This window comes from Nannospalax galili, unplaced genomic scaffold (assembly GCF_000622305.1).
Source record: "Nannospalax galili isolate Female #2095 unplaced genomic scaffold, S.galili_v1.0 scaffold788, whole genome shotgun sequence".
Classification (NCBI taxonomy): Eukaryota; Metazoa; Chordata; class Mammalia; order Rodentia; family Spalacidae; genus Nannospalax; species Nannospalax galili.
The window spans coordinates 1,954,907-1,982,775 of NW_008359996.1; the positions used below are offsets into that span (position 1 = coordinate 1,954,907).

The 27,869-nt window shown below is 51.7% G+C and overlaps 3 protein-coding genes and 1 long non-coding RNA gene across 10 annotated transcripts in view; 2 read left to right on the top strand and 2 right to left on the bottom strand.

Annotated features, from left to right (window-relative positions):
- Positions 1–4,961, bottom strand: part of LOC115068575 — a 7,876-nt gene extending 2,915 nt beyond the window's left edge. The window contains exon 1 of the long non-coding RNA XR_003847920.1: positions 4,875–4,961. This is a non-coding gene — a long non-coding RNA (uncharacterized LOC115068575). The remainder of the gene's footprint in view (positions 1–4,874) is intronic.
- A 359-nt stretch (positions 4,962–5,320) lies between these two features.
- Positions 5,321–10,926, top strand: Aldoa (aldolase, fructose-bisphosphate A). 5 transcript variants are annotated; one of them, XM_008823912.3, is made up of 9 exons: positions 5,321–5,416; positions 7,870–8,002; positions 8,090–8,301; positions 9,235–9,289; positions 9,387–9,547; positions 9,885–9,968; positions 10,069–10,243; positions 10,345–10,544; positions 10,636–10,926. In XM_008823912.3, the coding sequence occupies exons 2-9, from the start codon at positions 7,891–7,893 to the stop codon at positions 10,729–10,731; spliced, it is 1,095 nt and encodes a 364-aa protein (XP_008822134.1). In that variant the 5' UTR covers positions 5,321–5,416; positions 7,870–7,890; the 3' UTR covers positions 10,732–10,926. The 5 variants fall into 5 exon arrangements, with proteins under 5 accessions (XP_008822134.1, XP_008822135.1, XP_008822136.1 ...); XM_008823913.3 differs by having other exon boundaries at positions 5,339–5,424; XM_008823914.1 differs by lacking the exon at positions 5,321–5,416 and adding an exon at positions 5,424–5,705.
- Positions 10,927–13,380: 2,454 nt separating this feature from the next.
- Ppp4c (protein phosphatase 4 catalytic subunit) lies at positions 13,381–22,618 on the top strand. 2 transcript variants are annotated; one of them, XM_008823915.3, is made up of 9 exons: positions 13,381–13,538; positions 13,750–13,915; positions 18,934–18,985; positions 19,611–19,661; positions 19,855–19,956; positions 20,419–20,592; positions 20,685–20,811; positions 21,932–22,121; positions 22,202–22,618. In XM_008823915.3, the coding sequence occupies exons 2-9, from the start codon at positions 13,818–13,820 to the stop codon at positions 22,329–22,331; spliced, it is 924 nt and encodes a 307-aa protein (XP_008822137.1). In that variant the 5' UTR covers positions 13,381–13,538; positions 13,750–13,817; the 3' UTR covers positions 22,332–22,618. The 2 variants fall into 2 exon arrangements, with proteins under 2 accessions (XP_008822137.1, XP_029414916.1); XM_029559056.1 differs by lacking the exon at positions 13,381–13,538 and having other exon boundaries at positions 13,796–13,915; positions 18,835–18,985.
- A 365-nt stretch (positions 22,619–22,983) lies between these two features.
- Positions 22,984–27,602, bottom strand: Tbx6 (T-box transcription factor 6). Of its 2 annotated transcripts, XM_008823916.2 has the most exons (8): positions 26,852–27,602; positions 26,531–26,765; positions 25,338–25,605; positions 25,085–25,231; positions 24,937–25,007; positions 23,932–24,005; positions 23,667–23,850; positions 22,984–23,580 (listed from the first exon to the last, which is right to left on the bottom strand). In XM_008823916.2, exons 1-8 carry the CDS (start codon positions 26,967–26,969, stop codon positions 23,367–23,369), a joined length of 1,311 nt encoding a protein of 436 aa, XP_008822138.1. In that variant the 5' UTR covers positions 26,970–27,602; the 3' UTR covers positions 22,984–23,366. The 2 variants fall into 2 exon arrangements, with proteins under 2 accessions (XP_008822138.1, XP_029414915.1); XM_029559055.1 differs by having other exon boundaries at positions 22,996–23,580; positions 23,667–24,005.
- Between the last annotated feature and the right edge of the window lie 267 nt (positions 27,603–27,869).

The following is a 27,869-nucleotide window of genomic DNA, read 5'->3' on the forward strand; positions in this document are numbered from 1 at the left end:
ACAGGGAAAAGTGACCAATTGCAGATCCACAGCTTTGTTTGTTTGGGTTGTTTGTTTTTTTGTTAGTTTGGTTTTGTGGGGGGGGTCTTTTTGAGACAGGGTCTCCCTGTAGTCCCAGCTGTCCTGAAACTCACTATGTAGACCAGGCTGGCCTTGAACTCAAAGAGATCTGCCTATCTCTGCCTCCCGAGTGCTGGGATTAAAGGTGTGCGCCACCATGCCCAGCAAAAGTGTAGCCCAGGCTGGTCTCGAACTCCAGATCCTCCTATTTCTGCCTCCTTCAGCATATCCTACCGGTGAGCACCACCAACGCCGGCCAAATCATTTTCTAAATCAGCACTATAGCCCAAAGTTGTCTTTTTTAGAGTGTCCCTCCCATGGGATGCTGCTGTTACCATCCATTACTATGTACTTGACAAAAATGGAGCCCTACTACAAACTCTACTGCATTACAAACTGTCACATGGACCTTGGCCACTTATCCATGCCTGAACATGGAGCTAGATAAGTATTGTCCCTCTCTCAGAGGTATAAGATGGCTTAGGATGGTTGTGGCTTCTCTGGGGTTACATAGCAAAATCTTGTATAGCAAATTGCTCTATGGTTTTAGCTGCAACAAAATCCTCAGGAGAGAAGCTGGCCCACAGAACACAGGCCATTTTTACATTTGTGGGTTTAAAGATGTTCAGTGTGGTTGACTACCTACTGAGACAATGATTATTTTGGGCTCAGAAATTTAGACAGCAAAGCTTCTGCCCTTGGTCCGGTAACCTTCCTTAGAAGGGAGGGGATAACAGACTGAGCCTCAGCAAATTTATAACTTGGGTTGATTGTATGTGGTACAAATCCCTGGCAGATATTTTGAGGCGTAAAATAAATTAAGGGGCCTGGGGATGTAGCTTAGTAGAATGTTTGCCTACCATACAGGAGATCCTGGGTCTGATTCCCCAGCACTGCATAAACCAGGTGTGGTGGTACATGCCTATAATCTTACCACTCAAGAGGTGGGGGCAGAAGGATGAGAAGTTCAGGGCTAGACTAGGCTAGAGACATTGTCTCAGAAATAAATAAATAAATAAATAAATAGGTAAGGAACTATTTTCTTTCAAATATTCTACTTCTGGTTCCTTGAGGGTGGCCAGGAGATGGGCTGTCATGGTTGACATCAGGGAACAAAAGGGAGAAAGGAGACCTTAGGTTCAAAGAGCTCCTATTTCAAGGACATGCTCAGTTACAGAATGATTTGTGGTCCAGATCCCCTGTCCCCTTCTCCATCTGTCACATGAAGTAAATTGTCAGGGATCCACCTTCTTAGGAAAAAGGATGGACTGAGGCAGACTTTACCACCTATGTCTAAGGGCTTTGGAACCTTTGGCTTCGACCCTCTCCAGTTTCTGCTGGATCCAAGAAGAAATAAGGGTGGAGCAGGGTTGTCCTGTCCCAATTTGTCTTTCCTCAAAGTACACTGAAGTGCCTCTGTTGTCCAGTTTCCTTATAGTATTAATGACAACCAAAAACGTTACAAAGCTTGCCTGTTTTACAGTTATAGACACTGAGGCTCACAGAAGGCTTAAGCGATTCACCTGCGGGCCAACCAGACCACAAATCCGGAGTTCTTTTCCTTTCTGGAGGAGAAAGCTGGCCCTGCCGCTTTGTTGTGAGGCTCCAGTTCCTTATTTCTTTCCCCATCACACGTATATACACAGAGTCACTATTGAGGCTTTGACCTGGACCATGGGAGCTCAGCAGAAATAAGACAAACAAGATTCCTGTACTCCCTGGGCTTACATTCTGGTGAAGGTCAGAGATCAATCAGTAAACAATTACAGTAGTGGGAGAAAGGTGACATATAGCTCTGCATGACCAGAAGCAGGTAAGACCGGGCCTTGAGACCCCAGACTCTGTAGATCTGGGGTGGGAGTGGAGTTTTTGACTTTTTAACAAGCTCTCATATAATTCTAATACACATTAGAATTTAGAATTACTGTTAAAGGCCAGGTGTTAGCACACACCTTTAATTCCAGCATTCAGGAGACTGAGGCAGGAGGATCTCTGTGAGTTCAAGGCCAGCCTGGTCTATATAGTGAGTTCCATGCCAGCTGAGGCTACAGACCTGAGACCCTGTCTGAAAAAAATAAAAGAACTGCTGAGGGGAGCAGAACAGTGATGCCAAGCATGGCTCCCTTCTTTGTACACTCACTAGGTCAGACCTGCCCAGCCCTTCCCTCTGATGCCTGTGAAGGAGGCGCTATATTTGTTTCAAAGATGAGGATACAGGCTGAATTCAAACCTAGGCCTTACTGACTCTAGGGCTTGAGTACTAACTTCTGGGAAAAATTATACCCTCCCCCCTAAAGTCCAAGAGCAACCTTCAGAAGTGAAAAACTCAGGGCCTAGAGAAATACAAGGGTTAACAGGCTTGTGGAGCCCTTATTTAATGTACTTAAACAGTAGAGCTCTTCCAGAAGCCACTGCTGAGAGTCAAGAAACCCATTAGCCAGTTATTAATGGCTAGTCTAAACCCTTCCATAAACAGAGCCAAGAAATGCTTTTAATACCCTCTTTTCTGAGGTAAGGACAGTAAAGCCTCTTGGCCTCTGGATCTGCACACAGAATGATGGTGTGGTCCTCTAGAAACCCACAGATCCAACTCCATCCCTGGGCTGGGACTCCTCAGAGATGTCCCCAAACCACTCTTCATCACACGAGAAAACCACTTCTCTCTTCCTTCTACCATTACACCTGTCCGTCTCCCTCTGTTGGGAGTGGCACAGCCCAGTTCAGACCCCTCTCCCTGTAGTTGGCTATTCTCCTCCCCTTGCTGGAGCCCCTAGTGACAGCTGATCTCACCAGTCATCGGACACCGAACCCCGAAACCTCAGCTGTTAGAAAGGTCATTCCCTATTCCTGGCTTGGCCAGGTCTGATTGAGCTGTGCAACTGTGACTGTCACTAGCTTTGCTCGTGGCTACAAGAAGCCAATCTTCTGTCATATAGCCAGCTTGGGTGTGTCCACTCCAGCCACTTGGCCTGCCTCCTGTCCATGCCTGAGGCAGTTGAGGATCATCCTTATCCCAGGGAACAGGAGCTGTGGGTTGGAGGGGCAAATGTTCTTTTCTATCTAAGGATGTTCTATCCAGGAGACAGACCTCTTTCCTGCAGCTGAGAGGCTTACTTCTGCCTTTGCCTAAGAGGGCAAAGTGAATGCGCCATCCATTCATTCAGCCTTTATCTGTGTCTCAAACACCTGCTGAGCAGGAGTCCCCACAGATTAGTGGAGAATGAGACCAATAGTCCCTGTCCTTGCAGCCTCAGAATGAAGCTGACATTCCTGGCCCTGGGAAAGTGGGGACAGGGGAGTCACAGACCTGGAAAAGCCAGCTCTGGTCCATCTCAGCTCTACTCCCTTGTGCAAATCACTTCTTTCTCTGAGCTTCCATTTCCTTTTTTGTAAGAGGCCCCAAATTCAGGGTAGATCATCAGAACTCTTGAGCTGGGAATGTAGCTCAGTGCTAGAGCACTTGCCTAGCATGTGTGAAGCCCTGGGTTCAAGTCCCAGAACTGAAAACAAAACCAAACCTCTTTTTTTAAAAACGTTTTTTATTTTGCCGGGTGTGGTGGCACGCGCCTTTAATCCCAGCACACTTGGGAGGCAGAGGCAGGTGGAGCTCTGTAAATTCAAGGCCAGCCTGGTCTACATAGCAAGTTCAAGGACAGCTGAGGCTACAGGGAGGCCCTGTCTCAAAAAGACCAAAAAAATTTTTTTTTTTAATTTTAAAAAGACAGGATCTCATGTAGTCTAGGCTGGCCTCAAACTCCCCATGTATCAGAGAATGACCTTGAACTCCTGATTCTCCTGCCTCCATCTCCCAAGTGCTGGGATTACAACTTCAAGTCACCATACCTAGTTTAGAAAGTTGTATTGTTTATTTATTTATTTTTTATTTTTTGGGTCTTTTTGAGACAGGGTCTCCCTGTAGCCCCAGCTGTCCTGGAACTCACTATGTAGACCAGGCTGGCCTTGAACTCACAGAGATTCACCTGCCTCTGCCTCCCAAGTGCTGGGATTAAAGGTGTGTGCCACCAGGCCTGGCCTTGTTTTATTTTTTATCATTCACAAATGCAACCTGTGCCTTGCAGAGTCAAAAATGAATGACAATGCTGGGTTGATTGGCTGCATTTGGAAGGCTAAGGCAGGAGAATTGCCATGATTTTGAGGTCATCCTGGGTTTCATAGTGAGTTCTGACCTAGCCTGGGCTCCAGAGTTAGAAAGTGTTTTTAGCCAGGCATGGTGGGCTCAGGAGTGGAGAAGAACTCTCTTTGAGCTGCACACGGTGCTACCTAATTCTAGCCAGACTTAGGCCAGTTGCTCAGTGGTCTTTTACTCTTCTCAGCTATGTGGTGGGAAAGGGGATAGAACCCTTGAGTAGTAGAGCTTGAGGCTCCTGAACTCTGTTCTAGAGTATTGCGTTACTGCTGGTTTCTCAACAGCATGGACAACTGCTTTGTTCCCAAAATGGTACCTACCCTCTGCTCCATTGGGCAGGAGGACTTCCTAAGCTCCTCTGTTCTTTTCTCTCTCTGGAGGGAAGCAGCCCAAAGCACTGGTCCTGCTTCATTTGCCCTTCTCCTTTCCCTCAGGGTTGGGCCCCATGCTGTCCTCGATGCTGCCCATTGTGCGACTGTGCCTGTGCCTGTCAGCTCCCGGACTGCCAGAGCCTCAACTGTCTGTGCTTCGAGATCAAGCTCCGATGAGGGTCCAGAGGCCCTGTCCTTTGGGGAGTGGCCAGCCCCTACAGGCCCGCTCTGTGAGGGCCCTTAGGACACTTCTACCTATCAGGCCACAGAAACTACAGATGGCAGGTCCAGCTTACCTACTTGGGAGTCTTCAGTGGGTTTGGTTCCCCGCAGGGCAGGATTCTGAGAGCCCTTGGGCAGCTGAACTTTGGCTCCTTCGGAGGGCTGGAAGGGAGAGGGGCTGGTGCTCTGGCCAGCATCTTGCCCCTCATCCCCTTCCTAAGTAAACTATTATATGGTGAAGGTGAGGATGCAGGACATCCCTGGCCCAGGCAAACAGTTTGAGAGGAAGCCAGCCAGCCTTGAGTATCAGAATATAGGGATGCCCCAACCACACCCTGCCTATGGACTCCTGGTTATTTTAAGAGGTGAGTGTCTTGCCTGCCTCTATCTATTCTCCCTCATAAAAGGAAAAAAAAAAAAAAAAAAAAAAAGATCTACCAGAAGGCCCTGAATCTAGGGAGGAGGGGACTAGACGAGCCGGTGGGAGGGGCACCGAGGGCCACCCAGCCAACCAGCCTTAATCCTTTCTCTCCCCATAGATCCCTGTCCAGATTGATTTCTCTTGATAACCAAGCTCACTTTGGATTTCCAAGGAAGAAAGTTCAAGAAAGGACTGGTGAGTGGGTGAGTGGGCAGCCCCCCCCCACTCCTCCGCGCGAGGCAGACAGAAGCTTCCTCTTCCTTCCCCCACGCAGGGGCCCCGCGCTGGCGTGAATGTCAGGGGCCTCAGGTTTCCCTAAATATAGGTCCCTGCCGAGGGATCCCTGGTGGGGAAAGGGCAGGGGTGACGGAAAAGGTCGGGGACACTGGTGCGGGGGAGGGCAGCAGTAGCCTTATAACCCAGCCCCGGGCCGCAGGGCTCAGTCGCTGCCAACCACGTCTGCCGAGCTTCAGCCTCGCCACAGGTGGGCCGCTAGCCCGACCGCTGGCTTGGGGGTTGGGGCGCGAGGCTCGGGGAAAAGCTGAGGCCGCTTTTATTTTGGAGAATAAATCAGGTTTGGGGAATCAGTGGGGAGTCTCACTTAGGCCAAGTCCTGTCGGTCCGTTTCCGCATGGCTGGGGCGAGAGCTGCAGCTAACTACTGCCAGTCTATGCCAGCCCCGGAGCGGAGAGCGCATGCGTCCGCGGGGGCCAGGCTAGGCCGCCACTGCGCCGACCCGGTGTGGATTTCGTGGATCGCAGGCCCGGCTCCCCACTCCTGGCGCGTGCACACGCCCCGCCACGTTCGGGCCCTGGCTAGTGAAGGAGGGATCGGCGCCGTGCAGCCCGTGGCGAGGCAGGCCGACGCCCGGCCTCTCGGTTGTCTGCAGGCTTAAGGCTGCAGCTACGCAGCTCGGACTCGGCCGTCGACCGGTCTTCCTCTCTTTACGCCCGCTCTCCTCCGCCTCCCCATTCCATCTCCTAGCAGCCAGAATTCCGGCTGAGTCACTGCACTCCCGAACCCGCCAGGCAGGGGTGGGGGAGGAGGGCCCGGCGACCCGCGGGATGTGGCCCGAGTCACGTCCAAGGGAGACGGGGGGAGGGATCGGGTGCTGGCCTCCCCGGCACCGCCTTCCATCTGCGCTCTGGGGCCCGCCCCGCGCACAGTTCTGCGCCGCCATTGGCCGCCCGCGGAACCCGGGCGGCGCCTTTAAAAGGCCAGGGCCCCGCCCCTGGCATTGAATAGGCTGCGTTCTTTTGGAACGCGCCGCAGAAGCGGGTTCTGTTGAGCACTACTGCGTTCGCTTCTCCGTCCTCGTGTCTCCCCGCCGCACCCCGCAGACCCAACCCCCTCCACTGCCAGGTGAGCACCCCTCAGTGCGTTCGAGGGTTAGAGCCCCGGGGCCTTGGGCCGGTGGCAGGTCGGGCGGTACGCGGAGCTCCCACGTCACGGTCTCCGCGTCTGTCTCCTCTACCCCTACGCGCGCCTGGGCTCCTCTGCCCGCTCCAGCCTGCGCCCCGGCGGCCCGTTGCGCCAGGCACGGCTCCGCGCGCTGAGTCATGGCGGGGGAGGAAGCAGGATGAGATGGAGGATCATTACCTCTCCCCCTTTTTGTTTTTATTTTTGCAGGGGCTCCCGATGCAAAGCATTGGGGCCCCTTTCTAAAGGGATCACAAGAAGAAAAGGGTGGGGGGCCAGCTCGTTTATTGCCCCAGGGGTCCCACGATGGAGTGGGGGAAGTTGGTTTCCGGGGAGCCCGGGAGCCCCCTGGGGAGGAGGGAAACCCCTCAGCCTCGGCGCCCTGTGACCCGTTAACACTTTCCCTATCTTTCTTTATCCTATGACCTTTATTCTGAGCCTGGAACTTCTGCAGCGGTTCAGACAGGAGCACTTTTCTGGGGAGGGGTGGAGCGAGTACCTCTCCTCTGTATACCCTGAGAAGGCAGACTGTCTTTTCCCTCGACCTGGGAGTCTTGTTGACTTGCCTTTTATCAATATCCTTTTCCTCACACCCTCCCCCCACCCCGGAGTGCGGGGGAGAGGCCTGACCTTGGAGTGTCCTTGAAGCCTTCAAGCCTGGGCCAACCCTGGGTGAATTAGAAAGGACACCCCATGGCAGTCAGATCTGGATGCTAATCTAAGCTCTTGCCCTTGGGTTGCCGTGTGGCTCCAAGTACAGACCATTCCTTTCTTGGGCTCTTTCAGATTGAGGATATTGGTTGGACTTTGCCCTATTCATGACCCTTCAATTCTAAAATACTCCCGGTTCAATTTTGTTTCTAGGCAAGGTGACCCATGGCAACGCGCAGGCCAGATGGGTCCAGCTTCAACATGACCCACCTGTCTCTGGCTCTGGCTTTTTCCTTTCCCCCAGTTGCCAGTGGGCAACCCCACCCTCAGCTGGGCAACACCCAGCAACAAAGAGAGTTAGGAAAGGTACAGGAGGAGGCAGATCTAGTATAGGGAAGTTGGGTATAGGGGAGAGTTCCGAGACAGGAAGTACCCCAGGACCCACTGGGTGTGGGGCAGGGGAGGTAGGGACCTTTTGCCTTGACCTCCAGGGAAGGGGCCCTATTCCCTGGGGAGGAGACCATGGAAAGCCCCAACTAACTGCTCCTCCCTCTCCTCCCTGTGTCTCCTTCACCCAGGAACTTGCTGTCACTGGCACCATGCCCTACCCTTACCCAGCACTGACCCCAGAGCAGAAGAAGGAGCTGTCTGACATCGCTCACCGTATCGTGGCTCCTGGCAAGGGCATCTTGGCTGCAGATGAGTCCACCGGTGCGGTACAGGCAGAGACAAGGGGAGGAGGGCCCAGGGTTGGTGGCAGACTGATCCCCTTATCCTCCCATGTGACTCTCCCTTCAGGAAGCATTGCCAAGCGGCTGCAGTCCATTGGCACTGAGAACACAGAGGAGAACCGGCGCTTCTACCGCCAGTTGCTGCTGACCGCTGATGACCGTGTGAATCCCTGCATTGGGGGGGTGATTCTCTTCCATGAGACACTGTACCAGAAGGCTGATGATGGACGTCCCTTCCCCCAAGTCATCAAATCCAAGGGCGGTGTTGTGGGCATCAAGGTGAGAGGGTGGGGCCTCAGGATGTAAGATTAGAGGTGGATCCAGATTAATAGGCAGGAGATAAATACTAGGTTGGAAAGGCTGGAGAGATTGCTCAGTGGTTAGGAGCACTTACTGCACTTAAAGAGGACAATCAAAGGACATGGGTTTGATTGCCAGCAACCACATGGGGGCTAACAACTGTCCTTAACTCTAGTTCCAGGGGAACTCTTCTGATATCCTCAGGCATGGCACGACACGGGTGCACCTACCTACATGCAGGCAATACAGTCATACATATCAAATAAAAATAATTAAAAAAATACTAGGTTGGGGGGTGCTGGAGAGAACACTGGTTGTTCTTGAAAAAGACCCAGGTTCGAATCTCAGCACCCACATGGCAGCTAACAACTGTCTGGAACTCCAGTCCCAGGGGATCTGACAGCCTATGGCACGGGTGCACTTACCTACATACAGGCAATACACCCATACACATAAAATAAAGATAATAAATAAAATTTAAAAAGTACTGGGTTGGAAAGTCTAGGGACTTTGGACTAAGATTGCCCCAGATTTCTGCATATCTGGGCATATTTTTGTGAGTGATGAGGCTAGAACCTAGGGCCTCATTCATGGTAAGCAAATACTGTACACCCTCTACAATTCTAAGAGGAAGGTGTTTCCCATTTACAGCTGAAAAGCCAGAAGCCCAAAGAAGTATTTTCCTTTCCCCAGGGAGGTGGGCAACCCTACTGGTTTGTTCAAGGAGTGATAAGAGACAGGTCCTCTAATCCAGTAAATATTCCTGTCAGTATCACAAAGTATCTTCCCTGTGGCACTGGGTGTCATAACTCAGTGAAAGTATTTTCAGTCCCAGAGAGGATTCTTGAGAGGAAGTTGGGGGAGGGGAGAAGAAAAGATGGTAGAGCTGATTGCTGCCTTGTACCCTGGCAGGTAGACAAGGGTGTAGTGCCCCTGGCAGGAACCAATGGCGAGACCACCACTCAAGGTGAGAAGGGTTTGCCTCTTTCACTTTGTCTCAGCCTACCAGGGGTTCCAGAATGAAAAGGGCCATATACTCTGCCCCTCCACTTTCTCCTCTCCAGGGCTGGATGGGCTGTCTGAACGCTGTGCCCAGTATAAGAAGGATGGAGCTGACTTTGCCAAGTGGCGTTGTGTGCTGAAGATTGGAGAGCACACTCCCTCAGCCCTTGCTATCATGGAAAATGCCAATGTTCTGGCCCGTTATGCCAGCATCTGCCAGCAGGTGGGACTGAACTGCAGGGCTCCAATAGGCCGCCTCCCACCTCATTGGTTTTGGTGTGGGCTAGCTTGTCAGTCTGCCCAGATATCTACTTCCCCCAGAGCAGCTGTTCATGATACCCATGAAGAATGATGCTCGCCCATGGAGGCCACTCTGCAAGGCAGAGCGAGAGAATAGGGATGTGTGGGCAAATCTGAGAAGATACCTTGTCAGTAATCTGCTGAGGGCTTTGAAGCCTTGAATCCCTATCATCAAGATAAGCTCCTGGCCAGTGCTGCTGGGGAGCTATAGGTGGAATTCCAGGTTGGGGGGGCCTCACTATGCTCTCCCTCCGTTACAGAATGGTATTGTGCCCATTGTGGAGCCGGAAATCCTCCCTGATGGGGACCATGACTTGAAGCGCTGTCAGTATGTAACTGAGAAGGTAGGGTGACTGCCTGAGTGGGAAGAGCAGTGTGGTGAGCTGGGCCCTACTCTGCTAACCCTGTCCTCTACCCCACCCTGCTTTGGCCCTCCTATTCCAGGTACTGGCTGCTGTCTACAAGGCTCTGAGTGACCACCATATCTACTTGGAAGGTACCTTGCTGAAGCCCAACATGGTTACCCCAGGCCATGCTTGCACCCAGAAGTTTTCCAATGAGGAGATTGCCATGGCAACTGTCACAGCACTGCGTCGCACAGTGCCCCCTGCTGTCCCTGGTGAGGCCCACTCCCTTACCTTGGCTTTTCTGCTTTCCAGGGCAACTTGGGGGACTCCTCTAACAAAAGCCCTCCCTTTCCTTTGGCACCACCACCCCCAGGGGTCACTTTCCTGTCTGGAGGGCAGAGTGAGGAAGAGGCATCCATCAACCTCAATGCCATCAACAAGTGCCCCCTGCTGAAGCCATGGGCCTTGACTTTCTCTTATGGCCGAGCCCTGCAGGCCTCTGCCCTAAAGGCCTGGGGTGGGAAGAAGGAGAACCTGAAGGCTGCTCAAGAGGAATACATCAAACGAGCCCTGGTAAGGCAGGAGTGGGAGTGTGAGCAGGTGCCTGGGTGGGCAGCTGGGAGGGACTCAGAAGAGATCTCACCCAGTTCCTCTCCCCTTTTAGGCCAACAGCCTTGCTTGTCAAGGAAAGTACACCCCAAGTGGTCAGGCTGGGGCTGCAGCCAGTGAGTCCCTCTTCGTCTCTAACCATGCCTACTAAGCTAAGGTGACCTAAGGCTGCGCCGTCAACACTCCAGGCCCCCTGCCTACCCTTGCTCTTGAAGAGGGGGGGCCCTTCAGGCTCTTTCCCCATCACTCTTGCCACCCTCGTGACTTTGGTGTGTGGTGTTGTCTTTGAATGCTAACTCTGTCATCCCTTCCAGCCCACTGCCAATAAACAACTATTTAAGAGGGAGTCTGTTGTCTGTCTCGTGGGATATTGGGGAGGTAGCCTAGTCCAGAAGAGGAAGGGCCTTTCTGGACAGGTAAAGGTGTGGAGTAGGGGCTTCTTGCTTGGTATTCTTGACCAGGGCTTTGAGAGAAGCAAAGTGATGGTGAAATTTTCTTCCTGCCATATCTAATAGGGTATAACTACTTGAAGTATAGAAGACTTTTGGAAAAAGTAATAGAAGCCAAAAGTATGTTCTTGGGAGTAACCGCTCTTACCCCCTCACCCTTTTGTTTTTGTTTGAGACAGGGGGGTCATTTGCCCACCCAGGCTGGCCTCAAATTCTTGTATACCTGAAGGTGACCTTGAACCTCCTGATCCTCTAGTCCTACCTCCTGAGTGTTGGGATATAAGCATATACCACTATGGCCAGTTTCTGCTATGCTGGGGATCCAGCCCACGGCTTTATGCATACTTGGGGAAGCACTCTACCACCAAGCTGCTTCCCCAGCCCTCTCATTCACAACTCAGGCTTAAGGTTACCTTGCTGGAGATGGAACTGCTTTTGTGGAAACCTACGCTAATGGAGCTGTTTCCCCATTGTAACAGGAGATGGGATTGCCAATGGCTTTTTAGTCTCCTGGACTAGATCACTTTGAAGAACCCAGAATCTTCTCCCACACACCTTCCACAATGGAGGTATACACAGAATCTTCACTCTAGGACTGGAGTTCCAGGTTAATGGGGACTCAGCTCCTGGTGTTCTGTGAAGTCAGAAAGAGGGCCCCATACTTAACACCCAGGCCATTCTTTGAACCCTTGTTAGTTACCCAGTCTTGACTGTGTAGTACACCAGCCTGTAGCTGCTCTGGTTTTCCCTCTCAAGGAAAAAAAACTAAACATTACCTTTCTGATCCCAGCAATAATAACTTACTATATTATATATAATAACATTATTACTACAAAACTGATTTCCTAGGGCTTTAGAAACTTGGTCCCTGCTGCCCATACATTCCCATATATTTCCTGCATCCAAAATGAAGCCTAAGCTGGGATGTAGCCCAGTGGTCCAGTACTTGGCTAGCATTCATGAAGCCATGGGTTCCATATCCAGTACTGGGAGAAAAACATCCCTAGTACTCCAGACTTTGATCTCACCCTCTCTGCCTGTTATATTCAATTCAGGGAAGCAATCTTAAGGCATATAAAAATTAAGGGTCAAAATTTAAAGCTTGAGTGGGACAAAGACTGAAAAAGACATTCCAAAAGGGAGCAAGATGGGTAGAGGCACAGAGACGGGAAAGATTGAAAACTAATTCTGCCTGCAGCAAAAAGACTAAGGATGTAGATTGGAAAGTGTTGGTCTTAATTTTACGATGCGTTACTTTTCAGAAACTGGAAAGGAGAAAACTAGAATTGCAAACAGCTTTCCTGGGTTAAAATCTGAGCCTTGGTTCAAACTATAGATTTTGAGCTATGCAACCATGAAGCAGTTAGCCTCTCTGAGCCATTATCTCCTGAAAGAATAAAATGTTCAAGCACTAGAAAGCAATGTCAGACATGGTTGCTTCAGTTTAATCCCAGTATTTGGGAGGCTGAGACAATATTGCTGAATTCAAGGTCAAGCAAGATACTGTAAATTCCAGGCCAACAAGTGGGAGCCTGTCTTAACAAAAAGCAACAGGTGTTAGATCAATTTGGGGGTTGGGGGAGTGTCTATTACTGAGTTTTAGGCATAGGCCTGGTGTGGTAAAGGTAGGCACTTAAAACATTAAGCCAGGTGTGGTGGCGCACGCCTTTAATCCCAGCACTCGGGAGGCAGAGGCAGGTGGATCTCTGAGTTCAAGGCCAGCCTGGTCTACATAGTGAGTTCCAGGACAGCTGGGGCTACAGGGAGACCCTGTCTCAAAAAGACCAAAAAATATTAATTTACATGTGCGGTACGAAGGTCAGAGAGTCACAGAACAAGTTGTGAGGGTCGGTTCTTTGCACCACCATGTGAATCCCAGATATCAAACTCACCATCTCATAATGAAGCTTGGCGACATGTGCCTTTATTCACTGAGCTTTTTTATTTCGCGATTCTCCAGCCTCAGCTTTTTGAATATTGGGATTGCAACAGCGATCGCCACCACACCTGGCCCAGGTGCGCTCCCTTTTGTTCCGAGCGTCTCGACAGATTTCTCTCGGGCCACTGCAAGCAGGACATGTGGGCTAGGCCCGGCCCAGTCTTTGAACAAATATCCAAGGAAGAACACGACAGTTGTTTCAGCTCGGGACTGCAGCAGGGGGCGGGGCTGAGCCCGGACCTCATTTGAAGGGACGATCCTAGCTGCGGTCGGATGGCTCCCCGAGCTGAAGCCGCGTAAGACCAGCAGGGGGCTGCCCGGGGCTCAGCCCACAACCTCCCGCCCGCCCCAATGCCGCCCACATCCGGCTCCTTCATTCCGCCTTCCCGGCCTGAGAGGCGGAGCGTAAGGCTCAGGGGGGGCGGGGTGCACAAACGCTACATCCGTAGTGAGGCGGAACTGGCCTCCCTCTGCTTCCGCGGCGGGGCCGGAAGTAGAAGCGGCGGTGGCTGAGGCCCAAAGCAGAGGGAAGTGGAGAATCGGAGAGACCCAGCCCGAGTCTCAGTTGCGGTAACTGTCGGAGGTCCCTCTAGGCCACCGTCCTCAGCGCGGGCCCGCGGGGTTCGACGGGAGTTAGCGGGGTGCGGCCAGGGCACCGGACTCCGAGGGTCCTGGGCCGCCGTGGGGAGGCGCGGAGGGGGGGCAGTCCTGGGATCCAGTCTCCCCCCCCCCGCACCCCGTTCGCACCCTCTGATTGGTGCGCTCCCCTTCGCCTTCCCAGGAGACCCCTGTGCGGTGCGGAGGGGGCGGCGGCCCCGACTCTGACCCGCGCCGGGGGGGGGGTGGGCCATGGCGGAGATCAGCGATCTAGACCGGCAGATCGAGCAACTGCGGCGCTGCGAGCTCATCAAGGAGAGCGAAGTCAAGGCCCTGTGCGCGAAGGCCAGGTGAGGCCAGCTCTTCGTCCGTAGATTCCGCCTGGGGCAAACAGCGTAGAACTTAGGGCTTGCCCCATCCGGGCAGCTTTCCTGGAGGAGAGGAGCAGTTCCGAGGGCCACTTCCTCCCCAGAATCAACGGGTCGGCTCGGGCAAGATAAAGAAAATTACATGTATTTCTGGGGGAGTAAGAGCAAGTTGCCGAAAGTTTCTAGAAACTCAGGGAAACCAGCCGGCCTGTCGCGGTGAACAGAAAGTTTTTTGGAAAGGCTGGCTCCTGAGACAGACCTTGAAGAATAAGGAGCTGGTTACAGAAATTCAAGGCAAGAAAGCAAAAGACTTGTAGTTTGAAAAATTCTCAGTTCCATCAGTTCTTAAAGGGGAGGTGGTTTTTTTGTGTCCACTTAACAATTGAGAATTCTAGTTGTTCAGTTCCTAGCAAAGAAGGCAGAAAGTTTGAGGCCAGTTCTCTTTGTGCTGATCCTTTTAACCGTGATCCAAGATGGAGTTGGAGCGCTCATGGTCAGTTGGGAGCTTAAGAAAACATAGTAGAGGCTGGAGAGATGGCTCAGCGGTTAAGAGCACTGGCAGCTCTTGCTGAGGACTTGGGTTCCATTCCTGGCACTCACATGATGACTAGCAACCGACCATAACTCCAGTTCCAGGGGAACCGACACTCTCTCTGGCCTCTGCAAGCACTGGATGCATGTGGTGCACTTACATACCTGCAGGCAAAACACTCATACACATAAACTAAAAATCATAAATTTTTTTTTAAAAAGAAAACATAGTAAATAAGCCGGAATAGTAGAACATAATGAGCTCCAGTCCAGCTTAGGCTACTGAGTGAGGCCTTGCCAAAAAGTGAGAGGAAAAAAAGACCTGATTGTTAGCAAGCTGGCTGACAGGCTGCAGAAGCAGCTCTGTAAAAGAGCTGAAGTTAAAAGCTAAAGCCATGCAGGTAATCCTAGCACTTGCACTTGGGAAGTGAAGGCAGGAGAGTCAGGAATTCAGTCATCAACCACATGTGACTCAAAAAAACAAAATAAAAAGCCAGAGGAGAATTAAGGGTAAGATGGAAGGAGAGCAGAGTTATAAAGAAGTGAAAGGCTATAGTAAGTAAAGGTAGAGATTTAGGGGTATGGTGACTCAGCTTGAATCTGAACTCTGCCACTCTATATGATGGTGATCTTGAAGTATCTGGGACTCAGTAAAGTGGACAAATTGTGTTGTGGTTGTAAACAATCATTCAGTGAATCGATGCTTGAAGTGAGTTTAGCGTGGTGTTTGGTAGTGTAAGTACAGGCAAGCATGAGGTGGTGGCGGTGGTGGTGGTATTTATAGTGGAATGTGAATATGTGGACTGGAGCTTATATGGATGGCTTCTAAGAGAGGAAGACCTTGAAAGATAGGTAACAGGACTGACAGTTACAATAGAAAGAACTTCCTAGCAGGGTGAGAGTACAGGGAAATATGTAGGCAATAGTTAATGCTAATTGCCTGCCTCTTCTGGGGAATGTTTCTATGTGGCTTCTGTCTTGTTTATGGAACAATAGACTCCCTGGTAGCCTGGTCCCCATGCCTTTTCTCCAGTCCTGTGAGGTTTGACTCATTTGCTCCATTCTACAGACTGAGAAGCCATGACTCTTAGAGGCCAATGATTGGCAGGGCTTTTATGGCACAAGAAAATCTTGACAAGGCCAGCTCCAGGGAGTTATTATTACTGTGTGTGTGTGTGTGTGTGTGTGTGTGTGTGTGTATGAGTGCCATGTGTCAAAGGTCAGGACAAGCCAGGCATGGTGGCACACACCTTTAATCCCAGCACTCAGGAGGCAGAGGCAGGCATATCTCTGTGAGTTCAAGGCCAGCCTGGTCTGCATAGTGAGTTCCAGGACAACTGGGGCTACAAGGAGACCCTGTCTCAAAAAGACCAAAAAAGAAAAAAGACGATAGAGTGTTCTCTCCTTCCACCATGTGGGCCTCAGGGATCAAACTCAGGTCGTCAGTCTTGACAGCAAGTACCTTTACCTACTGAGCCATCTCACTGGCCCCTTTTATTGGTTTTTTGACAGAATCTCAGGCTGGCCTTTAACTCCTGATCCTCCTGCTGCTACCCAGGTACTGGGATTACAGGTTTGCACTACCATACCCAGTTTGTCTCCTCATCCTCAGTTCTAATAGGCACTTTTAGGAACTTAAACTGATTGCTGCCTAGCATTATTATTATCCCACATAAGTTGTATTTACCCCACAAGGCCTGGAATGGTTTGGCGGAATGATAGACAATGCTTGGGTAGGATGCTAGAGTTTCTGGAGTAGGAAGTTGGACATGCAGTGGGTTTACTTGCAGCAGCCTCATGGAATAAGCAGAACAGGAGTATTTATCCCTTTCAAAGAGGAGAGGTAGATGCTCAGCATAGCTGTCTTGTTCAATGTCAAACAGCTATCTGGAGAAGTTAATGAGATGTGTTCTAGTTTGTCTTCAGTTGCTATGACAAAACAGTCTGACCAATACCAACTTGGGGAGGAAAAGGTTTATTTAGCTAACATCTCCCTGGTCACAGTTCATCAGAGAGTCCAAGGTAGAAACTCAGGACAGGAACCTGGAGGCAGGAAGTGGAGCACAGGCTGTAGAGGAACGCTGCTTACTGGCTTGCTCCTCTGGCCCATGCTCAGCTTGCTTTCTTATACAATACAGAGCAACCTGCCCAAGGGTAGCACCGCCCACAGTGGACTGGGCCGTCCCACATCACTCAACAATCAAGAAAATGCCTTACAGAAATGGCCATAGGTCAGTCCAATGGAGGCAAATCCCCATTTGAGGCTCCCTCAACCCAGGTATGTCAAGTTGACAACTAAAGCTGTCCAGCACAAGATTCGTGCCTTTACTATGCTGCATGTGTTTCTTGGTCATTGACAACCAGGCAGAGACAGTGAGAGCTTGGTGTGGGGTGTGAGAAGGAGCTATGGAGAACTGAGTCTTGAGGCACAGGTGGAGTTAGGACATAGTAAGTTGAGGCCTAACTTGGCTGCGCTTGTCCCACACCCAGTCTGAATAGGAACCAACTCTGTCTAGTACCTGACCATGGCCTCCTGAGGACCCGTGAGAAACTCAGGCTGAGGCTGGTAATGTCTAGAGCTTCAGCTTAGAGATCATAGAAATTCAAACCCTTGAAGCAACAGAGCCAGTAGTGTCTAAGGCAAAATTGTTGCTTTTAAAATCATTAGCATATTAGAAGAAAAGGACTTCTGAATCTGGCTAACTAAAGTATGAATGTCAGGCTGGAGAGATGGCTCAGCAGTTAAGAGCTCTGGCTGGTCTTGCACAGGACTCTGGTTTGATTCCCAGCACCCACCTGGTGGCTAACAGCCATCCATAACTCCTCAAGGGGAATCCCAACACCCTCTTCTGACTCCAAGGGGGCACTTACACGCAGGCAATACACTCATACAAATAAAAATAAGTTTTTTTTTTTTTTTAAGGTACGAATGTCAGTTTTTGTCACCATTAGCAATATGACCTGGTCTAGTCATTTCACCTTTTGAGTTTCTGAACTCATCCTAAGACCCAAGTGAAATTCCAGGGACAGGCCTGACATATTGATAAGTACTTATTTGCTGAAGATAGGTTCGTTATGGAAGTAAAGGTGAGCAGTTGTGGGTCACAATAGAGCTGGTGATGTGCTGTAAGTGCAGGGGCTGCCACCTGACCTTTCTTAGCAGACCACACTGGGGCCTTACTGTCACTGAGGTGGGATTTTGCTGAAAAAAGTTTCAGCTTTTGTTTTGTTTGCTTGATTCATTGTTGGCTTGATTTGGGTTGGGTTTTTTGGGTGTTGTGTTTTGTTTTGAAATATGGTCTCTTGTTTCTCAGGCTTACCTGAAATTCACTATGTAAGCAACTTTGTGACCTTGATCTTGTCACTTTTCTCTAAGCCAGTCTGTTGGAAAAGTCATTATATGCATTGATGTGAAAGTCTATTCACCAGAAGATTTAGTGCAGGTGGGAGCCCCTGGACTGCCCTGACTTCTTGGACCCAGAAAGTTAAGATGCTTCTCTCAGAATCATCCCCACTCTGAGGGATTTACCTGAATCATCCTGTCTGCGGGTTTAGGAACTCTGGTAGGAAGAGACTGGCAGAATGGACTGGGGCAAGGCAGGGGATTTGGCCTCTGCCATCAGCATAGCTTAGTGAGAAGAGTCAGACCCTGGACCTGTGCTGTCCTGGTCCAGCCTCTGCCTATGTGACTGCAGCCAAGCCAGCAGCTTCCTGTGCTTCAGGATGTACAGTTGGCTTGGGACCTGCCCTGTGTTGGCCGTCTCATGAAGTGCATCCACAGGAAACTCCATGGTATCTCTGCCTGGATGTGGCTTGCAGTGGTCACCACTATACTCATCAGGGCACAGTTTGGAAATGGAGTATTGAAATTGGGCACCTATAACCAACAAAGTGATTTTTCTCTCTCATGCTTATTTGAGTAAGAATAGACCATACAGCAAAAAGAACCAGAGCAAATTCTTCACTGTGTAAATTCACGCTGACAACAAAGGAGCAGCACAGTCCTTTGAAGGTGCATCTATGGCTAGCCTGTCCCGGGTCTTACCTTTAACTTTGGACAGTGAGGAAAAAGGGCTTTGTAATTGGTAGAGTGAAGTCAGTTCAGCCAAGGGACAGTCAGCTCTCTGTTTTAAAGAGACCACTCTTCCAGGAGTGTGCGCTGGGCTGGTGAAAAGAAACAGCAGGGACCGTCAAGGCTGGAAAAGTCCCAGCCTGCTTGGAAGGGCTGGAATTGGGGAATGGGAACTTGGACTTTGTCCCTTTGGTAACAGGGACAGGCCTTGAAAGGGTGTTGAGTGGTGGAGGGCCACGGTCAGTGCGTTCTAACCAAAATCCTGGGGACATTATATATTTCCTTCTGTCCCATGAAGGTTCAGGGACTGCCTCATGTCCTCCCCAACCCCCCAAAAAAAGGTCAGGAATTGGGCTGGGCTGGCCTGGCTGTGGTGACCCTGGTCTTCTGTCTCCAGAGAGATCTTGGTAGAGGAGAGCAACGTGCAGAGGGTGGATTCGCCAGTCACAGTAAGTACCCTCTGTCCCTCAGTCTTTTAAGGCACATGGACATTCCTTGTTAGTGATTCCTTAGCGACTCCCTCAAATCAAAGGCCTAGGACACCCCAGGTCTCTGCTCCTCCATCTTCAGAGGAGCCCTGCTGTAAGAGTCAGATGGTGGGCAGAGGGTGCTGCCTAGTGGTAGAGTGCTTTTCTAGTATGCATGAAGCCCCGGGTTCCATTCTCAGCACCATAAGAAAATAAAGGATGCTCTGGAATTTTTATTTGTCATTGGGATGCTCATGGCCAAATCAGAAAGACTTGATTTGGCCAATGATTGTAGAAATAAGGTTCTCTGGTCCTAAGTCAGTAACTTTGTGCTGGGTACATGGGGACAGGCAGAGAGAAGGGTCCAGATGCCCCTGGAGCTGTGAGTCTCACTGGAAAGTCCTGTCTCTACTTGTGCCCCAGAGCAGTTGGCTCTCAGTGTGGGGTGGTAGATGATGCCAGAACAGGCTCACTTGGGGCTGGAGGGTGGAATTTTGGCCCTGAATTGGAGTGGCATAGTCAGGAGTAATGAAGCTCTGGAAAGTAAAAGGTATTTTGAAGGATGGTCCCTGGAAGAAAGGAAGCATCAGCCCACATTCCTCTCTAGGTATGCGGTGACATCCATGGACAATTCTATGACCTCAAGGAGCTGTTCAGAGTGAGTGGAGGGCACTTGGGCTTCGACATGTGGGGGTGACTAAAAGACCTACTCATTGAGAGTGGAGGGGCTAGAGGTCTCTGATCTGATGGGCCCTAGGTTAAAGAAGGGGCTCAACTAGGTACTTGACACTGCAGTGGGAAAGGGATGGTGTTGAGGGTGAGGCCAGGCAGAACCATATCCTTCCTCCCAGGTAGGTGGCGATGTCCCTGAGACCAACTACCTCTTTATGGGAGACTTTGTGGACCGTGGTTTCTACAGTGTTGAAACCTTCCTCCTGCTGCTGGCACTTAAGGTAAGGACCTTTGACCCCTGGAGCCTGGGCCTGGGCCACTCCTTGCTTCCCTCATCACCTCTACTGTTATCATACTTGGAGTTTTGCTGTGTCTGTAGGCTGTGTGCTTAGTGGCCCATCCCCTGGGCCCTTGAGGAAGAGGCTGGCAATGTGAGTTCTAGGAACGTAAATAAAGGCTTTCTGTTCAGGAAATAGTAGGAGTTGAGTAGAAATGGGAACAGTATTTGGGGTTTTCTAAGGACTGGAGCCTGGTAGGTGAAAGAAAAACCTTCAGGCTTGTAGTTCTTCCTCTGGGGTGCCTGGGGGCCTGTGAGGCAGGTGATACCAAGCTTCGTGCAAAAGATGTCAGGAGTCTGGACCAGAATTGTGGTCTGAGTAAGACTGGTCAGTGTGTAGAGACTTGGGCAGGGTTAAGTGGAGAGATGGAGCGTAGAACCATTCCTGGCTTGGCTGTTCCCCTAGGTTCGTTATCCTGATCGTATCACCTTGATCCGGGGCAACCATGAGAGCCGCCAGATCACCCAAGTCTATGGCTTCTATGACGAGTGCCTGCGAAAATATGGCTCGGTGACTGTATGGCGCTACTGCACTGAGATCTTTGACTACCTCAGCCTGTCTGCCATCATTGATGGCAAGGTAGGTTGGCCTTGGGTCTCTTCAGGAATGGAGCAATTGGTTGGTCTCTGGGTCTCCACCTCCCTTCTCTCTGGCATTGCTCTCCCTTGTAGATCTTCTGTGTGCATGGGGGCCTTTCCCCCTCCATCCAGACCCTGGACCAGATCCGGACGATTGACCGAAAGCAAGAGGTGCCCCACGATGGGCCCATGTGTGACCTCCTGTGGTCTGACCCTGAAGGTGAGGGCAAGCAGACAGGGCAAGGCCTGGTCTGGCTCTTGTGGAGACTGATTAAACAAGTGCTTGAAGGGGGAGTCAGCCAGGGCAGTCTGGACAGTGGACAGCTGGATTGGGCCACACTGGCTTCTGCCCTCCACTTGTCTTGACTGGACCCTCCACAAGGAGCAGAAGCCATGGATGGTAGGTGCTGAGGCCTACAGTGGGTTGGAGCATGAATGTCATGACTCAGAAGGCTTGTTCAGGATAAAATATCGGCTCCCTTGGTGGGAAAAGGCTCTAGGACTTAACAGCTCTTTGGAAGTGAGACACCTCTCCCACAGTGGCCCCCTGACGGTTCCTTATTTTGTGAAGTTTTCTACTAGTTGAGGGCTGAACTGAGATTTTATTATTTTTTATGTGTCTGAGTATTGCCTGCATGTAGGTGGGTGCAGTGCCCACAAGGGTCAGAAGAGGGTGTCGGATTCCCTTGGAACTGGAGTTCTGGATGGTTAGCCACCATGTGGATGATGGGAATCGAACCCAGGTCCTCTGAAAGAGCAGCCAGTGCTCTTAACTGCTGAGCCATCTCTCCTGCCCTGAACTGAGATTTATAGCTAGATCTCCTGAGTACCAGTCCCAAGCACACCCTCTACTCCCATCACTGCCTTCCCAAACTACCCTGATGTGACCCAAGATGATTTTTTTTTTTTTTTTTTTTGTCATTTTGAGACAGGGTCTCCCTCTAGCCCCAGCTGACCTGGAACTCACTATGTAGACCAGGCTGGCCTTGAACTCACAGAGATCTGCCTGCCTCTGCTGGGATTAAAGGCGTGTTATACCTTGGCCCTTGTTATACCTGGTTCTCTGGGTGTGGTTCTTGTGAGTGCTGCCTATCACTCAGGTGCTGCCTGGAAAGTACATTGTATGGTCACTATGATGATGAGGTGGGCCCAGTAATGGGGCATCCTTTCTCCTTTGAGCTTTTCTACTCCAACACTGGCTATCCTGACTCCTAGAAGGACATATTCTGGCTCTATGCCCTTGCTCCATAAGCCTCTAGTGTGATTAGAGGAAGGGGACAGGCGTGGTGGACAACCAGAGGGGCCCAAGGCATCCTCTCATCATTCTTGTCTTGCCCTAGACACAACAGGCTGGGGTGTGAGCCCCCGTGGGGCCGGTTACCTATTTGGCAGTGATGTGGTGGCCCAGTTCAATGCAGCCAATGACATTGACATGATCTGCCGTGCCCACCAACTGGTGATGGAAGGTTACAAGTGGCACTTCAATGAGACTGTGCTCACTGTGTGGTCAGCACCAAATTACTGCTACCGGTAAGCTGGCAGGGCCAGGAGTCGGGGAGAGAGTAGGAATCTAGGCCAGCTGTCCCTAACTTTACTGCTCCTATGTCTAGCTGTGGGAATGTGGCAGCTATCTTGGAGCTGGATGAGCATCTCCAGAAAGATTTCATCATCTTCGAAGCTGCACCCCAAGAGACACGAGGCATCCCCTCCAAAAAGCCAGTGGCCGACTACTTCCTGTGACCCCTGTGGCTCTAGCCCCTCTGGCTCTCGGACCACTGTGACTGCCCTCTCCCCAGTCCGAGGCTGGGTGTGGAGGGGCTGCCCCAGCTCTGCTTGCCCCAGGGTGCGGACTTGCTCTGGAGAGGTGGGAGCCTTAGCTCCAGGCCTCCTCTCCTTTCTCCACACTTGATCCATGAAGTTTCCAGTCATTTTTTTGTTTTCCTTTTTCTCCTTTTTTTTCAGTTTGTTTTTAGATAAAATGTTTTGAGAAAAAAAAGAAAAATTATAATAAAAGAAGAAAAATGGTCTTGGGATTTGTATCCGGCTTGATTGGGGTGGACAGTGAAATTCTCGCTTCGGCTCACATTCTGCTACGGAGGCTCTGCTCTGCCTTGAGTGTCTACTGGCCCAGAGCCTTCAGGCCTCATCTGGTAATCTTTCCAAGAAGGTGTCCTTAGTGCTGTGTAGAAGATGGGTTTCAGGGCAGCTTTGATTAAAACAATTAATGTGAAGAGACTAGCCATCTTCCTGAAGCGGAAGCAAGGCTAGAGCAGGTTGCCTTATGTGTACAAACAAGGTCAAGTAGCTAGAAACTGCTGGGCGCTCTCTACAAAGCCTTGGCTCCCCCAGCCCCAACCAGGCCAACACCATTAGCCCAATGTTTCCTCAGCACTAATGTCTTGAGTTTTATTAACAAAAATACTGATTCTTGAACAAATTGATGTGACTTGTGCTAGTGATGAGCCCCCACCCCCCTCTGGAGGTGGAGGTACTGGGCTGCCAGCGCCATTTGGCCAGGCCAAGTCTCTCTCCATTCACACTGAGGTGAGAGCTAAGAAGGGGAAGCTGGCCCCAGCTGGACTCTGAGCAGCTTTGCCTGGGCTTTGAAGCCAGAGGGGGTGGGAGTAAAATCAAGGTGTGAACTAGGGGGGTAGGGGACAGCCCCGAGGCAGCCATTTGGTGTGGGGGATGGGGCCTGGTGGATGAGGGTGCTATGGGGCTGGGGGAAGGGAGCTGGAGGTTTCCAAGGGAGGATGGCACAGGCCCTGCCTTGGTTCAGTACATTGGTTTGGATCCCATGTCTAGATAACCTCCAGGCCCTGGGTATGGTAAAGGGAAAGGGCCCCCTTGGATGAAGTGGGGGGCAAAGGGTGCGGCAGATGGAGCTGCTTGGTATGCAGAGCCCCCTGGTCCAGGCTGTAGCTCCAGAAATGCAGCTGAGTAGGGGGCTGGGCGCCCAGAGTCTGAAGCCTCAGGGAAGCTGGGGTTCCTGAAGTCGGGGAAGAGATGTCAGAATCAGAGAGAAACCCCCTTGCCCCTTGGAGCCACCCAGCCCTGTGCTCTTGTCCCTCTCACCTGGCTAGTGGGTGATTGGGGGCTCCGTGGAAAGCTGCAGGGTGCAGGAGGTAGGCCTCAGCACTGGGGCCACTACATGGAGGAACTGGGGCAGGAGCAGCTTCTGGGGGAGCCGGGGCCTGCTCTGGATTGGACTCTCGAATGTCCCCACACAGGGTGGAGTCACAGGGACCCCCTGGTGTATCTGGGGAGACAAAAGGCACAAGCTGTGTTGGGAGGCTCAGTGTTTCAGGCCTGGCCCCATCACTATCAGAACAGCACTCACCCCTGCTCCCATAGGCCTCTGTGGCCACTGGCTCTGGGCCTCGAAGTTTCCTCTTCACACGTGCATCTCGCTCCCTGGGGAATGATGATGATGGTGATGGTGGTGGTGGTGGTGGTGATGGTGATGATGATGGCACTAACAGTTCTTACTAGGTGCCAGGGAGTTCACCCTCCTAGGCACCCTGTCAGGCAGGCGCCCTTATTATACCCATTTTACAGGTGAAGGAACTGAAGGCCAGAGAACTGAGTCACTAGAAAGCCAACAGAACTGTTTTCTGACTTGGAACTTGTTCTGTGTTTTCTGCTATGTTTAAAATGTGAGAAAACATCTTCCCAAGCTGCAAAGCCAGGTCCTCTGCCCCGTGTCCACAGTTGCCCCTTTCTGTTGCCCCTTTCTGGGATCTTCTGTCCCTCTGCTCTGGCTCAATCTATGCTTGTCTCAAGGAGGACCTCCCTTACCTTCCACAGCATCACACACCTCCCTCATGACCTCATATTATACTTCTACATGTCTGGGGATAGACTGTAAGCTCCTCCGGGGCGTGGATCAACTCTGAGGGGGTTAGACTCAGAACAGATGCCCAAGTCCTTCCCAAATCTTCATTGTTATGGAATGCCTGGCTTCCTGTCACTTCCCTGACTTGCAGCTTCACTCTTCTGCCACACTGCAGTACAGTTCTGCCTCAGGGCCTTTGCACATGTGCTTGCTCACTCCCTAGCATGCTTTGCAGACACCCACATGGCTCCCCTATTTCTCAGATGTTCTTGCTCCAGTCCTTCCTATTTTCCTGTGCTTTATTTTTCATTAGAACTTAACATTCTAACCACCTCTTGTTTTTGTCTGCTCTGCCCACTAGCATATCAATAGCATTGAGGAGTGGGTGGTCTTAAGTATTTGTTGAATCAAGAGTGAATGTTTTTACTTACCATCATGTTCCTTATACCCTAGCACAGTGCCTGGCACACAGTAAAGTTACTAAACATTCATTGGATGAGTGATGCCCACCTCTTACAGTTTCTGCCGTTCTCTCGGAAACCTTTGGCAAACGGATTGGCTGCAATCTTTAGCTGTGTGATCTGTGGACAGCACATCCAAGTCAAAGCTCCGGCAACCTGGGCAGGCTGCTGCCCCTCCCTCAGATGGGGTCACTCACCCGTGGGTTCTGGTAGGCTGTCACTGAGATGAATGTGGTCTCAGGAAAGCGGAAGGAGGCCACACCTCCCCAGTGTTGGCTGCAAAGCTGGGCTGCCCGCACCAGGTGGATGCGAGGTTGGTACTTGTGCATGGAGTGCAAGATCAACTGGGAGGGAAGACATGGGGGTGACTCCTTGCCCTGGGCACTAGCCTTAGCCTTCCACCCAACACCACCCCAAAACCATATCCAGGAGTCCCAGCCTGGGCCTTACATGGCCATGGGGGTCCAGCGTGCTGTTGGTGAGCTTAACACGATGGAAAGATACAGGCTGCCGCATCCAGTGGGCACCCGTGGCGGGAGAGTCAGGGTGAATGTAGACACGGTCCGGCAGGCGGGGCTCTGCCTTGCCACTGGGCTCCCAGCGCTGGCCCTGCCAGCGGTATCGAGCACCATCCACTGGAACCACATCCAGAAGGAACAGGTAGCGGGCCTCTTGGTCCAGGCCAGTGACTGACACTCGGCAAGCAGGGAACATGCGCCTGCACAGGGGAGGGGAAGGGAGAGGCCTGGAGCTTCCCACTACCAGAGGAGGGTCCAGCACCAGTAAATGAACTAGGAACAGGCGCCCTGATTCTGGAGCAGTAACATCAAGGGAAGTGGAATTAGAGTTCCCAATGCAGAATCTAAGGGCTAGAAGGCTTCTGATCCTATTTTAGATGGGGAAATGGGACAGGTTAGGATCTGATGGGTCATAGCAGGTTAACCTGGCTTCCGTCACCTTCCCCCCTCCCCTCCTTACTCTCCATTCCAGCTGCAACATGGCACATTCACCTTGTGTCTCAGTGCCTTTGCCACTCCCTAGCCCAAGCTCCTAGCCACTAAACTATTTGCAGAACCATTGGTGACTAACTTCTCCCTTGAAGCCTTGCCCCTAGCTTCCTCCTCTCCACCTTGGTCAGCACTACCCCTACAGCTGTGAAGATAAATTTGCTTCAGATAAAACAGGTGTGGGGCCCTGAGCACAGGATCTTTCTAGGGTTCAGGCCTTAGAGACTGCAGGAGCCCACACACTGACCTCTTCTCTGCCTCTAGGGTGAGCTGGGACCTAACCACATACCCTGATCCTGGACAGATTTTTCTGAGGCCGATTACTGGCTGGCCTTTGACTCTTCTCATAGTCTGAGCCCCAGTTCCAGCCAGTCTGTCCCTGATCTAGGCCACCATAAGAACCTATAACTCAGCCAGACTTCCTTGCCCCAAGCCCAGACTGACCTCACTGACCCTTGATAGACTGGCTTCTAAATCCAGCCAGACTCCAGACTGAGCCTTGCCACAGTGTGGCTCCTGTCCACCCAGTGTCATTGGCCATAGATTCTGCATGTTCTAACCCTGGTGAACCCCCCAAACCTAGGCCTGTCCCGGGGAACTCTACCTTTTTTGAAAACTGACCTGGCCAGCCCTCACCTGCCAGCCTTGGTGATGATCATCTCTGTTCCCACAGCGCTGAACTCCTTCCACAGTTCCTGGTTCTCCAGGCTCAGGCTGACCCCAGGGAGTGAATGAAGGGCCTCTGGAGGTGGCGGTGCTGCCTCAGGGCCCAGAGCAGAGGGCAGAAGGGGCAGAGGAGGGGGTGCAGCCAGGGTGTGGGGAGCTGCCTCAATCCCAGAAAGGAAGCAGTCCAGTTTGGGGGTATCCAGATCTGGAGACACCAGAATAATGAGCCAGCTGAGGGCCACACAGTTCCCTGCCCCTGCCCCCTACCCAAGAGCTGGTCCCACAGCTCACCAGGGTAGCGGTAGCCCTCTGCTAGGGCAGGTGGGAAGCTGGTGTCTGCCCCTGGCTGGGGGTGCCCCAGACGGTAGCTGGTCCCCAGGGAGGGGTACAACTCTCGTGGATGGTACATGGTGTAGTTTCTTCTGGCCTTGTGTCACGTTGCTAGAGTCTTCAGGTCTGGATCCCCCCTTTATAGCTCACAGCACAGCCCCTTCCACACCAGAGATCACAGCCCCTCCCCTCTTTGGGGCCCTGGAGGTGGGCTGAAGTGGAGACCCCTGGGGCCTCGAAGGGGTCCAAGAGAAGGCCGGATACCTGGGTACCCTCCCCTCTCCCTTTCCTTCTGGGCGGCTTCATTAGTCCCGACCCCCTGCCCCCTCATTACATAATTAACTCCTCAACCTGATTGATCCCTAGGGCTGGGACAGGGACGCAGTTTGGCGCTTCCGGCCAGCTGGTCCCCGTTCCCACGGTGGGGGGGAGCCCCGCTAGGGATAAGCGGGAGGCGGGGGTGGGGTCTGGGATCCCCGATCCCCGGACAGACCCTGACTTTCTAGAAGGTGACTTCTCCCTCTTTACTTGGAAGACCAGCCTTGGGAAATGAACTGGGAAGCAAGCGAGAAACTAGGAATATCTAAAAGACTGAGGCAGAGGGCTGAACCTTAGAGTCCTCCCTGGTTTCCAATCCAAAAAACCTCCACCAAATCTCAAAAGCTGAGGCGTGTGCACCGCTCCACACAGTCTGTGGCATCTTCCACAGAACTGCAAGGTACTACGCCGCAGAGGTACGCTAAGGAACTACATTTCCCAGTAGGCACTGCGCGAGACTCGCGAAAGCGACTATTCTGGACCCGCTGGGAGTTGTAGTCCAGATGACAGGGCGGAAGCCGTGGTTGCCTTGGCGGGGAGGGGCGCTGCCCCTAAAACACTAAGGCTGAAGATGCATGTGGGCCCAGGTCCTGGGCTAGGGGCCACTGTGGGATCGACGGTGGACATCAGCCGCGCCTGCCGTGCTGGGTCTAAAGGGAAG